This window comes from Stegostoma tigrinum, chromosome 14 (genome assembly GCF_030684315.1).
Source record: "Stegostoma tigrinum isolate sSteTig4 chromosome 14, sSteTig4.hap1, whole genome shotgun sequence".
Taxonomy (NCBI): Eukaryota; Metazoa; Chordata; class Chondrichthyes; order Orectolobiformes; family Stegostomatidae; genus Stegostoma; species Stegostoma tigrinum.
Genome location: NC_081367.1, coordinates 61130204 through 61148159, shown reverse-complemented (window position 1 = coordinate 61148159; position 17956 = coordinate 61130204). Strand labels below are relative to the sequence as shown.

At 41.9% G+C, this 17956-nt stretch overlaps 1 protein-coding gene across 1 annotated transcript in view; it reads right to left on the bottom strand.

Moving 5' to 3' along the window:
• The window catches only part of LOC125457814 (ski-like protein), a 74787-nt gene that overhangs the window by 19601 nt on the left and 37230 nt on the right, over positions 1–17956 (bottom strand). The window contains exons 2-3 of the mRNA XM_048542449.2: positions 13213–13305; positions 12345–12445 (exon numbers count right to left, since the gene is read on the bottom strand). Of these exons, the coding sequence (XP_048398406.1) occupies positions 12345–12445; positions 13213–13305 (194 nt within the window). The remainder of the gene's footprint in view (positions 1–12344; positions 12446–13212; positions 13306–17956) is intronic.

The window sequence follows — 17956 nt, the reverse complement described above, 5'->3', positions numbered from 1 at the left end:
TGTCACAGCTGACAGCAATGGTCATGGCAGGTGGATATGTCGCTGTATGGCATCATGATACATCAATGCCATACCTAAAACATGTATCAGTAGCTTATGCAGAAAACTCACTGCATGTGCCTCAACTAAATAGCCACATCTCAAAGACTAAGGGAGTTGTCCACAATCAAGTCAAACGGGATTGTCGCCAGTCAGTGAACAGCAGGCCTAATCTCGACCCTGGCTGACCACATCGCAGTCAGGATCAGGAGCCAATATCATTACAGACCATGCTTACTCCATTGACTGTCTCCCAAGCCCAGTGCAACCAGTCAGGGGATTAGCAATACATCAGTCAGGAAGCTGCAGAGAATTCAGTTGTCAAGGGTCTGGTTAATCATTAGTTGGAGTTCGCCTTCCAAGTTAGTCAGGGATGGTCACAGTCAGTCTTCAGGGGTCTGTTCATTGAAAGGTAAAGCAGTTTATCAAGGGCTACTGCTGCGATAGGGAAGGTGGGGGAATCTATTGTGGGGGATTGCAGGCAGCATGCTGGGATGCAGATGGAAACAAGTTAAGGGGAGATGCTCAACGGAGGTTATTAAAATTTCCAGAACAAGTAATAGGACAGAGTACGAAAAGGGTCAGCAATCTAACTACAGACACAGCAGATAAGGGGCAACTATGAGAAGGAGCAAGGTCCACGCAGGACCAAGGATACTGTACTTAAATGCATGCATTATCGACAGAAATACAATATAGCACAGGAACGGGCACTTCGGCCCACCAAGACTGCGCCAATTCTAATTTAATACAAAATAAAGCAAATGAGCTTGTTGTGTAGATTGGAACTGACAGGTACAATGTAGGTATCACAGAGACATGGCTGCAAGGGGATCAGGGCTGGGAATTAAATATCCAAGGAAACATGTTCTATCAAAAGAACAGGCAAATGGGCAGAATGGGTGGATTGCCTTTTAGTAAGAAATTAAATTAACATCAATATCAAGAAGTGATATAGGGTCAGAAGGCACAGAATCTGTGTGGGTAGAGTTGAGAAACCATAAAAGAAGGAATACTCTGATGGGAAATGTGTACAGTCCTCCTAGCAGTAGTCAGGGCATGAGGAAGAATATAAATCAGGAGACAAATGGCATGTAGGAAAGCACTATTGTAATAATCACGAGACATCAATGTGCAGATAGCCTGGGAAAATCAGGTTGGTAACAGACCTCAAGAAAAGGAATTTGTGGAATGTTTATGCAATTGTTTTTTGCAGCAGCTTCTGATATGGCTCACGAGTGAACTAGCAATTCCAGATTTGTTGACGTGCAATGAGGTAGTCTTCATTAGACAGCTTAAGGTGAAAGAACCCCTAGAGAACACTGACTATGACGTGAAAGAATTCACACTGCAGTCTGAGAGAAAGAAGTTGCAATCAGATGTAACAGTATTACAACTGAGTAAAGGTAACTGCAAAGACATGAGGGAGTCACTGGCCAGAGTTGATTGGAAGGGGAGCCGAGCAGGGAAGACAGTGGAGCTGCAACAGCAAGACTTTCTGGGGTTAATTCGGGAGGCACAGCAGAAATTCATCCCAAGGAAGATAAAACTTACTAAGGGGAGGATGAGACAACCATGGCTGATAAGGGAAGCCAAGGCCAGCTTAACAGCAAAAGAAAAAGCACACAATATAATGAAAATTTGTGGGAAGCCAGAGGATTGGGAAGCCTTTAAAAAAAAATCAGCAGACGGAACTAAAAATACAATAACGGGGAGGTGGTGAAATTGAGGTTATGCTAGTTAGTAACATAAAAGTAGATTGTAAGGGATTTTTTCAATTGACTAAGAGGTAAGAGGGAGGCAAGGATGGACATTTGATCACTGAAAAATGAGGCTGGAGATGTAGCAACAGGGAACAAAGAAATGGCAGAGGAAATGAATTGGTACTCTGCACTGGTTTTCACAGCGGAAGAGACCAGAAGCATACCAGAGCTTCGAGGATCGGGGGCAGAAATGAGTTTCATTGTAATTGTTGAGGTGGTGCTAGGGAAGCTGAAAAGTCTGAAGGTGGATAAACCACCTAGGCTAGATGGACTACCCAGTAGAGTTCTGAAGGAAATAGCTGAGGAGACTGTAGAGGCATTGATGGCAATCATGCAGTAGTAAGGAGGGTCTCAGAAGACTGAAAAATGGCAAATGCAACATGCTGATTTAAGAAGGTAAGAAGGCAGAAGACAAGAACAGGAAAATATACAGCAGTTAGCCTGACCTCGATTATTGGTAAGATTTCAGAGTCCCCTATTAAGGATGAAATTACAGAGTATCTAGAAGTGCACGGTGAAATAGGGCGGAGTTGGCACAGCTTTGTCATGCCTGACAAATCAGTTATAATTCTTTGAGAAGATAAGAAGCAAATTAGACAAAGGAGAGCCATTGGACATGATCTATTTGGATTTCCAGAGGCCTTTGACAAGGAGCTGCTAAATAAGACAAGAGCCCATGGTGTTAGAGGCAGGGTACTGGCATGGATAGAGGGTTGGCTTACTGGCAAAAGGCAAAGAGTAGGATAACTTCTTCAAGATGGCAGCCAGTGACTAGTCGAGTTCCGCAGGGGTCCATGTTGGGACCACAATTATTCATGTCATACATTAACGATCCAGACAAAGGAATGGAGGGTACTGTTGCTATGTTTGCAGATGAAACAAAGATAGGTGGAAGGCTAGGTAGTGGTGAAGAAGTGGGGAAGCTGAAGGAAAATTTGGACAGACGAGGAGGGCAAAAAAGCAGCAGATGGAATACAAATCAGGAAAGTAAGAGGTTATGCACTTTGGTAGAAAGAATAGACGTGTAGACTGCTTTCTAAACAGGGAAAGGCTTCAGAAAGCTGAATAACAAAGGGACTTGGTTAATATTCTCTTAAGGTTAACATGCAGGTTCAGTTAGCAATTAGGAAAGCAAATGCAACGTTAGCATTCATTTTAAGAGGGTTGGATACAAGAACAGAGATGTACAATTGAGGGTACATAAGACTCTGGTCAGATAACATTTGGAATATTGTGAGCAGTTTTGGGCCCCGTATCCAAGGAAGGCTATGCTGGCCTTAGAGATGATGCAGAGGAGTGTTACATGAATGATCCTGGGAATGAAGAGCTTGTTATAAAGGCTGATGACTCTGGGTCTGTATTCGCTGGAGTTTCGAAGGATGAGAGGAGGATTTCATTGAAACTTACAGAATATCGAAAGGCCATGATAGAATAGACATTGAGAAGATATTTCCACTAGAAAGAGAATCTAGGACCCAAGGGCACAACCTCTGAGTGAAGGGTCATCCTTTAGAACTGACTTCAGGAGAAATTTCTTCAGCCAGAGAATGGTTAATCTGTGGAACTCATTACCGCAGGGGGCTGTACAGGACAGTCACTGAGTACATTTAAATTGGAGTTAGAACTTAGAACATAGAACACTACAGTGCAGTGCAGGCCCTTCTGCCCGCGACATTGCGCCAAACTGTGAAACCAAACTGAAGCCCATCTAACCTACACTATTCCATTATTATCCATATGTTTATCCAACGACCATTTAAATGCCCTTAAACTTAGCGATTCTACTACGGTTGCAGGCAGGGCATTCCACGCCCTTACTACTCTGAGTAAAGAACTTACCTCTGACATCTGTCGTATATCGATCACCGCTCAACTTAAAGCTACATCCCCTTGTGCTAGCCATCTCCATCTGAGGAAAAAGGCTCTCACTGTCCATCCTATCTAATTCTCTGATCATCTTGTATGTTCTCTTAAGTCACCGCTTAACCTTCTTCTCTCTAAAGAAAACAGCCTCAAGTCCCTCACAAGACCTTCCCTCCATACCAGGTAACATCCTGGTAAATATCCTCTGCACCCTTTCCAACGCTTCCACATCCTTCCTATAATGCGGCGACCAGAACTGTACGCAATACTCCAAGTGCAGCTGCACCAGAGTTTTGTACAGCTGCAACATGACCTCATAGCTCCAAAACTAGATTCTTAATTAGTAAGGGGATAAAGGATTACAGGAAGACAGCAGGAGAATGGACTTGAGAAATATATCAGCCGTGAATGAATGGCAGAGGAAGTTCAATGGGGCAAATGGCCTAATTCTGCTCCTGTATCTTATGGTTTTATGGGCCAGTAACCAAAACAGGACTATTAAACCTGGATTAACAGACTGAGTCATACAAGGCCCTTCAACGTGAAATCGCAAGAAACAGGTAGTACAAGTTGAAGAGATCTATACAGTACTCTCAGAGCTTTGTGTTTGAAATACATGCAGTGACCAAATACGTGGGATAAAAATTACGGTTACAAGCAATCTTGATGATACCATTGGTCATTGCAAATCAATTTCTAGTCAACTCTGTAAAGGAGAAATAATTACACACAATTGCAAAAATGTCACATTCAAACCACATTTCACAAAGATAATCCAAGGTCTTAAAGTCTGCAAAAGGGCACCAAAATAATTTCCTGCCACCTTCAACTGTATGTATTTGCTAACATACTCTTATGATTAATGCTACCTTTTTTCTTGGATGTGAAAAGGCAGAGCGGTGGCAAATAAGGGGAGTGTCAAGGTCACAATAATTACATCACCCTCAAAAATCTCTATTGTATTATGCAACATGGCTGGTCCTGCATACGAATGAATAAGGCCACCTTTGTCAAAGGGACATACACGGGCATTCCATAGGCCCCTTGCTGGAGCTTCCATCTCCCCCTGTATTAAGAACTATGCTAAACTGACACAATTATGATATGCTAACGCCAACTGCTCACAGAACTAGCAACCTATTCTGTTCCCAATTGTCCTCATACATAGGAAACTGGTCAAGCCATTGCAGGATTCTTGGTCCCCGGTGCAATGAAATCAAGAAGGAACATATGTACCAGCAAGCCCAATCAGCTACCAAATAGCCTCCACTCAAATAAGTTAGAGTCATACAGTCAAACAGCACAAAAATAGACTCTTCGGTCCAACTTCTCCACATCGATCAGATATCCTAAACTGATCCAGTCCCATTCAGCAACATTTGGCCCATTTTGCTCTAAGCCATCCTATTCACGTACCCATCCAAATGCCTTTTAAATATTGTAACTGAACCCGCCTCCACCACCTTCTCTGGTAGCCCGTTCTATACGCACACCACCCTCTGCTTGAAAAAGTTGCCCTTCAGTCCTCCTTAAATCTTCGTCCTATCATCTCAAACCTATGCCCTCTAGTTTTGATCTCCCCTACTCTGGGAAAATGACCTTGATTATTCACCCTATCCATGCCCCTCATGATTTTAAAAACCTCTACAAGGTCACCTCTCAGTCTTTGACACTCCAGGGAAAGAAGCACCAGCCTATTAAGCCTTTCCCTGTAGTTCAAACACTCCAATCCCAGCAACATCCTTCTAAGTCTTTTCTGAAACTTTCAATTGCAGCTGAAGGTCTCTTCAGGGTGCAGAGGAATTACAGGACAGCCAGAATCTATCTTCTGTAATGTCACATCTTCCATGTGAACGTATTGCTGCCACAGGCTGAGAATGTTCTGGGACACCTTAATAAAATGGTGTCATCTACTGGGGAAGGATTTATGACCGGAAAGGGTGGCTGACCATCAAGGTGAAAATGCGTTGGATTTTTAATGCAACTGGCTGCTTCAAAGTATCCAGTTGAGACTTGTGCAGGCTCTCTTGATCCTCAACCTGCACCTCTACAACCTGTTGTGTTAGCAATGTAGACATCGGATAATTTGATTTCCCCTTAACAAGGTTAGCACAGGCAGTAGGCTTTGCCCAAGCAGTACTAGACAATTCACTTTGAGAACGCTATATCATGATGCAGCAAACGTCATCAAAAGAAAAGGCTTCCATTCAGGAATATGTACAAGCTATCAGTGATTAAGTGACACCCAGTTTGCTCAATGACAATCTGTTTGGGTTTTGCCAGAGCCAATCAGCTGTTGACCTCATTACAGCCTTGATTCAAACACAGAAGTGCTGAATTCCAGAGGTGAGGCGAGAGTGCCAGCCCTCGATATCAATGCCCTATTTGACCAACTGTGGCATGAAGGAGCCCGAGCAAAACTGGAATCAATAGAAATCAGAGGGCAAACTCTCCTGTGACTGGAGTCATACCTGGAAGTCAGATATCTCTGCAGGAATTCTTCAGGATAGTATCCTAGGCCCAATCATCTTCAGCTGCTTCAATGAACTTCCCTCCATCATAAGGTCAGACGTGGGGATGCTGATGACTAAACAATGTTCAGCAAGGAAAAGTTTAAAGATGTGAGAGGCAAGTCTTTTTAAACCGTGTGTGTTAAGTGTCTGGAACGTGCTGCAGAGGGGATGGTAGCAGCAGGTACAAAAGCAACGTTTAAGAGGAATCTTAACAGATAAATGAATAGGCAGTGAAGTGAGGGATACAGACCACATACAAGCCAAAGGTTTTTTTTCCAGAAAGGCGTCATGTGTCAGTGCAGTCTTGGTGGGCCAAAGAGCCTGTTCCTATGTTGTCCTTTTTTTTTGTTCGTTCATTTGTGACTCTTCACGTACTGAAGTAGTCCATGTTCAAATGCAACAAGTTCCAGACAATATCTATGTTTGGCCGACAATTAGTAAATAACATTCACACCATACAAATGCCACACAATAATCATCTCCAGCAAGAGACGGTCTAACCAATACCCCTTGGCATTCAGTTGTGTTACTACCACTGAATCCACCTCCAGCAACATTTGGGGTTTACCCTTGACCAGTGATTCAACTAGACTTGCCAAATCAACAGGGTGTCTACAAGAGCAGGTCAGAGGCCAGGAATACTGTGACAAGGAACTTATCTCCTGACTCCTCCACACCAGTCCACCAATTACAAGGCACAAGTGAAGAATGTGATGGAATTCTTCCCACTTGCCTGCAGCTTCAAAAACACTCGAGAACCTCAACACCATCCAGGACAAAGCAGACTGCTTGATCAGCACATCCATAAGCATCTACTCCCTCCACCACCAACACTGAGTAGCAGAATGTACTATGTACAACATGTGCTGCAAAAATTCACCAAAGATCCTTAGACAGCTTACTTCTTTCTAGAAGGGTAAGAGCAGTAGATACACGGGAACATCAGCACCTACAAATTTCGCTCCAAGCCTCTTACATCCCGACTTGGAAATGTATTGCCATTCCTTCAGTGCTGCTGGGTCAAAATCCTGGAATTGCCTCCCTAATGGTTCTACCTAAAGCACATGGACTACAGCAATTCAAGAAGGCAGCTCACCACCACATTCTCAAGGGCAACTACAGACATGCAATAAATGCTGGTCAGCCAGTGAGATGAGCACCCTACAAGTCAATTCTTTTTTTAAAAAGTGTTTCCATCTGCAACCATGGATGATGATGCCATTACACAACACCCTGCTTGAAGCTGTGCCTAGTTACAACATAGCCTATTTTTCTGCCAGGCGACAGTAGAGTGTAATGATAGATCTCCTGAAGATGGGTTCATCTGTTTGGATCAATCCGAGGGGTGGAGGGTCTTGCAGCACATTGCAGACAGAATGTGCTACATAATCCTTGGGCACCGAACACTGCACAATCTGAGCAGGAAAAGCGAGGTAGTAATTAATGCTGAAGAGCTGGGACAGAGGCAGCAGTTGTTTTAAGGAGGAAGATCAGGTCATCAAACAGGAAAAACATCTTCAGAATGATACAGCAGTGTAGTGTCAGATGCAACAAGCAGAAACCTGCTTCTAATGTGAGGGTTGGGCAAGGTGTCTATTCATTGACTGGAAATTTGTTGTTCTTCAAAAGGCAAACAGCCATATTTACTCCCAGAAGTAAGCACAGCATTTTAATGGGATTTTTTTTTCCCAATATTACTATTGTTAAATTCAAGTTAAATTTTTCAACCATTTGAATGTTTTCCAGCCTGTGACACTCCGACATCAAACATTGGCAAAAAGTTATGCTTTGTTAGATGTGCGGGAAAGAGTGCATTCCCTTAGATAGGACTTTAACATGGCTTGAAATGAAAGATTCATTCTTGCAGCTACTATGATAGTCAGACAAGTAATGATGTCAAATGGTAATACATTTACAGGCGTGAGAATTTATTTGCAATGAAATATTACCCAGGTGCCCTCAAAAGCTTTTCATTTTCTTGTTTCCCTCCTATTCCATGAACCATGAGGGCTGTTTGTGACTTACAGTATGTCTTCTAATGTTAGCACAGAAATCCCACAAGGTCCTAACAGTGGCATGTGCTTCTGCCACTAGATAGATAGGACTGGTGCCTCAGAGGCACGTTGCATATATAATGATGTGCAAACGAGAAAAATCAGGTAAGATAAGTCACTGGAGCACATGGAGAGAAACACTATGAAACTCCCTGAAATTGCCACGTACCAGATCCTTCGTGAAATTCAGAGATAATGGGAACTGCAGATGCTGGAGAATCCAAGATAATAAAATGTGAGGCTGGATGAACACAACAGGCCAAGCAGCATCTCAGGAGCACAAAAGCTGACGTTTCACGCCTAGACCCTTCATCAGAGAGGGGGATGGGGTGAGGGTTCTGGAATAAATAGGGAGAGAGGGGGAGGCAGACCGAAGATGGAGAGAAAAGAAGATAGGTGGAGAGGAGAGTATGGGTGGGGAGGTAGGAAGGTGATAGGTCAGTCCAAGGAAGACGGACAGGTCAAGGAGGTGGGATGAGGTTAGTAGGTAGATGGGGGTGCGGCTTGGGGTGGGAGGAAGGGATGGGTGAGAGGAAGAACAGGTTAGGGAGGCAGAGACAGGTTGGACTGGTTTTGGGATGCAGTGGGTGGAGGGGAAGAGCTGGGCTGGTTGTGTGGTGCAGTGGGGGGAGGGGACGAACTGGGCTGGTTTAGGGATGTGGTGGGGGAAGGGGAGATTTTGAAACTGGTGAAGTCCACATTGATACCATTAGGCTGCAGGGTTCCCAGGCGGAATATGAGTTGCTGTTCCTGCAACCTTCGGGTGGCATCATTGTGGCACTGCAGGAGGCCCATGATGGACATGTCATCTAAAGAATGGGAGGGGGAGTGGAAATGGTTTGCGACTGGGAGGTGCAGTTGTTTGTTGCGAACTGCATCCCAAAACCAGTCCAACCTGTCTCTCCCTCCCTAACCTGTTCTTCCTCTCACCCATCCCTTCCTCCCACCCCAAGCCGCACCCCCATCTACCTACTAACCTCATCCCACCTCCTTGACCTGTCTGTCTTCCCTAGACTGACCTATCCCCTCCCTAACTCCCCACCTATACTCTCTCCACCTATCTTCTTTTCTCTCCATCTTCGGTCCACCTCCCCCTCTCTCCCTATTTATTCCAGAACCCTCACCCCATCCCCCTCTCTGATGAAGGGTCTAGGCCCAAAACGTCAGCTTTTGTGCTCCTGAGATGCTGCTTGGCCTGCTGTGTTCATCCAACCTCACATTTTATTACCTTCGTGAAATTCAACCCATTTCTATTCAACTCGTATCTCTACTTTTCTCTTCCATTTCATACGTTTGCAGCATGTCAACTAAAATTAAAATGGATCTAACAATACAAAAAGCCGGAAGATGAAGCTCTATTACCATAAGAAATGCATGAATTCTTTTGGATGAGATGCTGAAATCCATTCATTTCACTTAACAAACAGAGTGTTCGGAGGTAGATTCTTGGAGAACATGGTGCAAAGCAGTTTCAGTTTTCTCTTCATATCTTAAAATATGGCTCTAATTCTTCCAATTTTAAAGTGTCAAAGGATCCAAACTCTTTCCAGCCTTAATTTCAAACCAATTGGCAAGCTAACAGTGACAACATAAGCAATAAAGCATTTCTAAATGAATTTATGTACCAGAGTGATGCTAAAAGTGAAAAATGTAGACGTATTAAAGAGGAAAAATAATCAAACATATGAGGGAGAATATAACAGAGGGTTATGAATAATCGACTTAAATTAGGAATGACAGGAGGAGCCATGAATGCTCAGGTGAACAGGTCAGATTGGAAGTGTTTCTTCCAAAAGTGCTTGAAATTCATGAGGCGTATGAAACGGAGGATTCTTTTTAAAAAAAATCACTTCAACAGAAAAGGTGCCGGGACAACCATTTGACTAAAAGCTAACTCATCCCCATGCTCAAATGGCTTACATCCAAGTGTTTTAAATAAAGTGGCTGCTGGTGTAGTAGATTGCATTGGTTATAATTTTCCAAACTTCCTTAGATTCTGGAAGAGTCCTGGTAGTTTGGAAAATAGCTACTGTAACAATTTTATTCCAGAAGGCAGAAAGACAAAAAGAAGGAAACTATAGGCCAACATCCATCATATGAAAGTTGCTAGAATCCCAAAGAAACACAGAATTGTTAGGGTGCAGTACTGTCTGTACTGAGCATTATGATTTAGTGCCATTCTCCTGCCTCTTTCACACAACACTGCACATTATATTTATTCAAACAGTCATCTAATTCCCTCCTGAATGCCACAATTCAACCTAGCTCCACCAAACATTTAGGCAAAGCATTGCAGATCCCAACTATCCACTGTGTTCAAATGAATTTTCTCACATAACATTTGTGTCTTTTGCAAATCACTTTTAATATGTGCTGCCTTCTCAATTATTTTATGAGTGGGAACAGTTTCTACCCAACTACTGTGTCCAGACACCTCATGATTTTTGAAAACAGCTACAAGTTTTTCTGCTATGTGTGTTTCATTAACATGAATTGGCTATAACACGATTGATGAATGGTGGATGCTGTTTGGAGAACACAGAACTTTCCACACTACAGTATAGCAATTTTCTATTACAATTGCCCAATAACGTGATTTTCCACGGCAAATTTCTTATAGCACAAGGTTGCACAAGAACGTAACGATTGTATTATTGGAGAAATACCTGCATTAAATCTCCTGCTAACATTGTCCCCTGCCCATTATTACAGCGGTTATAGCAGGATACCCAGAAAATCACAATGCAGACACAGCATAGCTTTGTGAAAGAGAAATCATGTTTTACTAGTTTATAACTTTTTCTTAAAAGAAGCAACAAACAACATTGATATAAAGGGAACTGCAGAGATGGTGTACCTGGATTTCCAAAAATGTATTTAATAGGTGCCAAATCAAAAGTTTGCTACATAACAGCACATAATGTAGACGGTAGCATATTAGCATGGACACGGAATCTACTTGCATGAAGGAAGCAGAGTATTGATCTTTTTCAGGTTGGCAGGCTGCAACCACCGGGACCAGTGTTGGGCCTCAACTATTCACAGTCTATACTAATGACAATGATTGCAGGGACCAAATAGATGGTAGCTAAATTTTCTGTGAACATCAAGGCAGGGAGCAAAGTAAGCCATCAACTGGACATTGACAGTCTGCAAGGGATATAGACTGGTTGAGTGAACGAGCAAACCTTTGGCAAATGGAGTACAATGTGGCTTTGTTACTTTGGCAGGAAGAATGGAAAAGCCAAATACTATTTAGATAAAGAGAGAGAATGGAAATCTGAGGTACAGTGGGATCCCGTTGTGCTGGTACAGGAATCACAAATTGTTAGTAACAGGTACAGCAAATATGAGGAAGACAGCTGATGCGATTAATTCTAAGGGAAATGTAACATAAAAGTCCAGAAGTTTTACTGCAGCTGTACAGAACCTTGTTGTGACTGAATTTAGTGTTTGTATGCCATTTTGGTCTCTTTATTTGAATAAGGGTATAACGTATTAGAAGTGGTACAGAGAAGATTCGTGTAGTTCATTCCTGGAATGAGGGAAATATCGCACAGGCTGGGCTTGTACCATCCAGAATTCAGAAGAATGTCAGGTTATTTTATTTAAACACTGAAGATCCTAAGAAGACATGATAGAGTAGAGTAGAGGATATTTCTTTTTTGTGGGAGACTCTCAAGCTAGGGAACACAGTTAGAGAATAGGAGACCTCCCTTTTAAGACAGAGAAGTCCCCCCCCCCCCCCATAGAGTGGTATACGCTTGGTAACAATGACCTAATTGTGCTCTTAATTCCATGTCTCTACGTTCTATATGCGATGTTACCTGTAGTGAAACCTTGAAACTGGCAGAAGTTTACTCAATGCATTCAGGACAGAGCGTTCAAAACTCTTGTAATTCCACAATAAATATAAATTGCTTTTCGTAAAATTACAACAGGTTAGATGGATTGATTGCTCCAACAATAAAGGACAATGTATCGTTGGGGTCAGTAGATAATTTGTCATCTATTCCCAGAAGAAGAAAATTAGTCAACAAAGCATATCTAAATTTTTTCCAAGTCATCTTTTACAGCAGACACTGAGTAAATTTAATCCAGATGATATTTACCTTGGATGGATAACTGAAGTATGTTGCTGAGTCAGATGATCCATTTCTTGTTTGATGACTGGATACCAGTGCTGGAATGTCAAAGCATGTTGGGAGTCAGCCTGGTATAAAACAAATATGGAAGGAAAAGAAAAATTGACAAATTTAGAATAAAACATACCATTTCCCCCTCAAACTACCATTACTAGAGTACCAGTCTTTTGTGACAATGAACGAACAACATCTTCCATCACATCAAAAGTGGTATCTATCAGCAACTCACGCAAGAATCAAACATTAGAGCAGTCTTTTATTGAGATGGTAATATGATCCTTGTAGCTGCTAAGATGTTCTACTAAAATGCTTTTAAATACAGCTATGGAAACATATTAGACAAGAGCAGATACATCCGTTATTCAATGGAATGACAATTCCATTTACGCGAAAACAATTGCAAAACTATAAGGTACAGCAGAAGTAGGCCATTCAGTCTATCAGGTCTGCTCTGCCACTCAATGAGGTTATGGGTGATCTGATAATGCTCATGCAAAACTTTCCAGAAATCATGCAGGTAGGACTGCTGTCAGTGCATTGAATATAAACTTCATCACTTAGAGAAACTGCAAGTTACAAATAGTTTAGAAAGACTTCATAAATTATTGGTAACCTAAAAATGATTTGTTGGGCATACAACCACTCTCACACAATTGATCTGGAAACCACAAGGTCACATTCAGAGTTTGATTTTCTTCCCCCTGCATTTTTATTTTCAAAATTACAAAATAAATGAAGAGAAAATTGGAGGAGTATGCTCAATTCTAAGTCTTTGGTTCTAGTAATGCCTAACTACACTTCAAAAAAACAACTTTGCGTTGCATTTATTGAATACCTTTCTGTCAAGGCTTTTCTCATACAGCTCATCCTGAGGATCTGTGCGCTCCACCCGCATTTTTTTCAGCTGAAGTTCTTCAGAATCAGATTGCTACAAAAGAGAAAGTGAAGAATTAAATTTGAAGAAATAATATATTTGTTGAACATAAAAGAATTGTAATGCCTGCACTTCTCAGAAAATCATTCAAGGGAAAACATGATTTGAACGTTATCATTTGAAGAGGAAAGCTAACATTGGTTTACCGGAATTTTATTGGCAAAAGCTTGCTCAGGTAACTTGTATTCTCCCTGCCAAACCTGTCACAGTAAGATTCGTCATCTCCACGTTGTTCCAACACCTTTTGTTAACATTAGGCAATTATTGTTAAAGCAAACAGATGTTGGGGTGCGTTGATGTGTTTAGCAGAGTTGGGGGGAAAGCATGTAACTTTCTTTCCTACGTTGAGCATCTATTATCAGCATCAAGAGTATCCCAGAACTAACTTTTAAAAGAGAAGGGTCTAGGCCTGAAACATCAGCCTTCCTGCTCCTCTGATGCTGCTTGGCCTGCTGTGTTCATCCAGCTCTACACCTTGTCATCTCAGATTCTCCAGCATCTGCAGTTCCTACTATCTCTAAAGTTTAAGAGAGGAGTCTCTAAGCTATCTATACAAAGTCAAAAGTGTGCTTGCCATGCGAAATATTTGACAAGGGACTATGATGATTAATGCCTTTTGCATGTTTTTCATCCACAGGAAGTACTTGAAATATAAATGTGAAAGTTTTGTACTTTTAGAACATTAGAAATAGAAGCAGAAGATTTCAATTCAGCCCCTTCAGCCTCTTCCTTAATTTGATACAATCATGGCTAATCGCATCTCAGCCTCAAATCCATTAACTTGAACTATGACCTCATTCTAGACTGCCCCACACAAGGAAACATCCTTTCTGTTTTGTCAACGCCCTTTAGCATCTCATATATCTCAATTAGATCTCATTCTTCTAAACTCCAGAGAATACAGGCCTCAAATGCTCAATCTCTCTTCATAAGACATCTCTGGAATCAATCTAGAAAACTTTCTCTGAACTGCCTCCAACGCAATTATGTCCCTCCTGAAGGAAGGGGGCCAAAACTGCATGCAATGCTCCAGGTGCAGTCTCACTAATGTCTGTACAGCTGAAGCAAAACTTCCCTACTTTTATTGTCTATTCCTTTAGTAATGAATGTCAAAATTCCATTTACATTACTTACTACCCACTGTATCTGCACATTAGTTTTTTGCAACTCACGTACGAGAACACCTAGGTCCCTCTGCATTGAAACAATCTGAAGTTTCTCCACATTTAGATAAAAGGTTGTCGTCCTGTTCCTGTGACCAAAATGGATACCATTTATGCATGTTCAACTTCATATGGCAAAGTGTGGCCTTTTCGCTAATCTACCCATATCCATTTACAAATTTCTTATTTCTTCACTGCAACTTGACATTCCCACACTTTAAATGTCATCTTCAAATCTCACTATAGTCCTTTCTTTATTTTTTATAAAAGATGTTTTATTTTTTAAATACATGAATGTATAAACAAAATTCAAACAAGCCCATTACAGCTACAATAGGAGTTTGAATCCCTCATTATTACCGCTGCATAATAATGTGCACACTGAACCTATGAAGTTGATCACCACCAGATGAAGAACAGTGTTAGCAAAAAATTCTGCATATGGGTGAAAACCACGGAAATCCCCTTTGTTCTGAGGATTGATCTGATTCCGCAAGCAAACTGCCCAGCATGAAGGCCCCAACACAGGCAATCAATCCAGCCAGCAAGGAGTTGAAGGGTAAGGTGCTCCGTAGGGCACAGTAAAGGAACAGGGTCACTCCACTCAGCATCACAAAGACCCATTATTCCAACTCTCCTTTCTGTTGGTTAAACAATCCTCTACACAAGCTAACAAATTACTCCTAACCCCATGTGATTTTATCTTGTATATTAACCTTTTCAGCAGCGCTTTATCAAATGCCTTCCGGAAGTTCACCTACAGAATCCCCATTATCCATGCTGCTTGTTACGTCTTCAAAGAACTCTACAGATTAGTCAAATATGACATACCCTTCATAAACCATGCGGACTCAGATCGATAGTATTTTGACTTTACAAATGTCCTGTTATTTTTTCCATAATAATGGATTCTAATAATTTCCCAATGACACAAACTAACTGGTCTGTGGTTTCCTACTTTCTGCCTCTCTTACTTTTTGAACAAGGATGTTATATTGGCATTTTGGCAATCTGCTAGAATCTTGCCTGCGTCCAGGGAATTTTGGAATGTTATAACTCATAGATCCACTATCTCTGCTGCCACTTTCTTTAAGATGCTAAGATGTAGGCCATCAGGCCCTGGGTTGTCTGCCTTTAATCTCAATATTTTGCTCAGTGCTTTTCTCCCAGCGATAATGTTTGCTCTAAGTTCCTCCCTTTCTACAAACCCTACATTACCTGTTACTATTGAGATGGTACTAGTGCCCTTCTGTGTTCCCCACTGTAACACCTCAGTCCCATCCTAGAATCACAGCATCATGCAGTACAGAACAGGCCTTTGGCCTATCAAGTCTGTACCACCAAAAATATATTACTACCTATACTAGTCCCACTTTCCTGAACTCGGCTCATAGCCTTGAATGTTATGACACTAAGTACACATTCAAATACTTCGTAAAAGTTGTGAGGTTTCCCTCCCAACAACTCTTCCAGACAGTTCATTCCACACTCCTGCCACCCTCTGGCTGAAAAGGTTTTTCTTCAAATGCCCTCGGAACCTTCTGCCTCACCCTTGATATTGACCCTTTGACTAAAGAGAGCACCTACTTCCTATTCAACCCGTCTACGCATGTCAAAATCTCACAGACATATATCAGGTCCCCCCTCAACCTTCTCTGCTTCAAACAAAACAAACTAAACCTGTCCAGCCTCTCTTCATAGCTGAAATGCTCCATCCAAGGCAACATCCTGGTGAATCTCCTCTGTACCCCTCCGCGTGAAATCACATCTTTCCAACAACCAGAACTGCATACAGCATTTCAGCTGTGGCCTAACCAAAGGTTTGTACACCTCCAACATAACCTCCCTGCTCTGATAATCTGTGCCACTACTGATAAGGAGGTATACAGGTTGCTTACCTTTAACTACCCTATTAACTCATCCTGCCACCTTCAGGGATCTGAGATCAAGAACTGCAAGATTCCTCTGAGATTCCTAGTGTCTATCATTCATTGATTAATTCCTTGTCTTGTTCCTTCTTCAAAAGTGAATCACATTACTTTATCAGGGTTAAATTCCATCTGCCACTGATCTACCCACCGATCCATTATTATCTCCCTGTAACCTCACACATTCCTCTTCACTGTTAAATACAGAGTCAATCTTTGTGTCATCTGAAAACTTACTATCATCCCCACTACATTCTCATCGCTATCCTTTATGAATAAGAGACACAGTGCTGATCCGTGTGGTATGCCAATGCACACCAGGCTCCACTCACACAAACACCACCCTTTCCCCCAACACTAGGATAAATTTGGATCCATCTTGAAAAGTTATCCTGGACCCTATGAGTTTTCACCTTATTTATCAGTTTCCCATATGGAACCTTGTCAAAGGCCTTGCCAAAGTCCATATAAACTACACCAACTTCCCTACCATCTTCCAAACACTTGGGTTGCCTCCTCGAAAAATTCCACTATTTTAAGGCATGATCTCCCTCTGACAAAGGCACGCTGGCTCAATGGAAATTAATTTTGTCCTTCACTATCTTCTCCAATATTTTTCCTACCACTTATGCAAAACTCATTGGTCTACAGTCCCTTCATCTATCTCTACCACCGTTCTTTTAAAGTAGAATCACATTAGCTGCCCTCCAGTCATCTGGCAGCTCTCTTCTGGCCACAGATAATTTAAAAATTTGGGTCAGGACCCCTGTAATTTCCTTCCTCATCTCCCAAATCAGCCTGGATGCAACTTATCTGGACCTGAGGGATCTTGCTATCACATGGGTGTCATGGTTGTCGCAGGCTCTCATCCTTAGGCTTCCAAGGGGGCGGATGCCAAGTTGAATCGCTGCATTGATATCAGTCTATGATGAGTGGTAACTTCCCAAGCAGGGGAACTATTCCATATTTTGGAAGATTTTTCCATTGATCTTAATGAAGGGATAGAATGGAACCTGACCTGAGACACGTGTAAAAGATTTGCGTCTTCCAAATGAGGCTGAGACTGAGACTGACTCTTTAGTATGTTTCCTTGGCAGCATGAAGTGAGACTTGAAGATTCTCTGGGAATCTTCTGGAAACTACCAAGGAATATCCCTATGTACCATTGCCAGGAAGATCAATAACTGAATCCTCACTAAATGCCTTCTCAAATTCTCAAGGAAATCCTTCCTGAAAGTCTGACCAAAGTATGGAACTTTGGGCATGATTTTTTACTGCTTGGCAGTTCCAATATAATTGCCAGGAACAACAGGCATGACCTTCATTGATCTGACCAACACTTTTGTCTCTGTCAATTGCGAAGTGCTCTGGATGACTCTGTCAAAGGCCAGCTATCCAGTGAATTTCAAAATCCACCATTTTATCGATGGCAAGATTTTGGCCATGGACAGTGGTTATCTGGGCTTGTTGCTCCTACATTTTACTCCGAAGAGAACATGTTGGGCCTGTACCTTTTGAATGCTTCCCACCGTTCAGCTGTTTCCAGTCTATTTT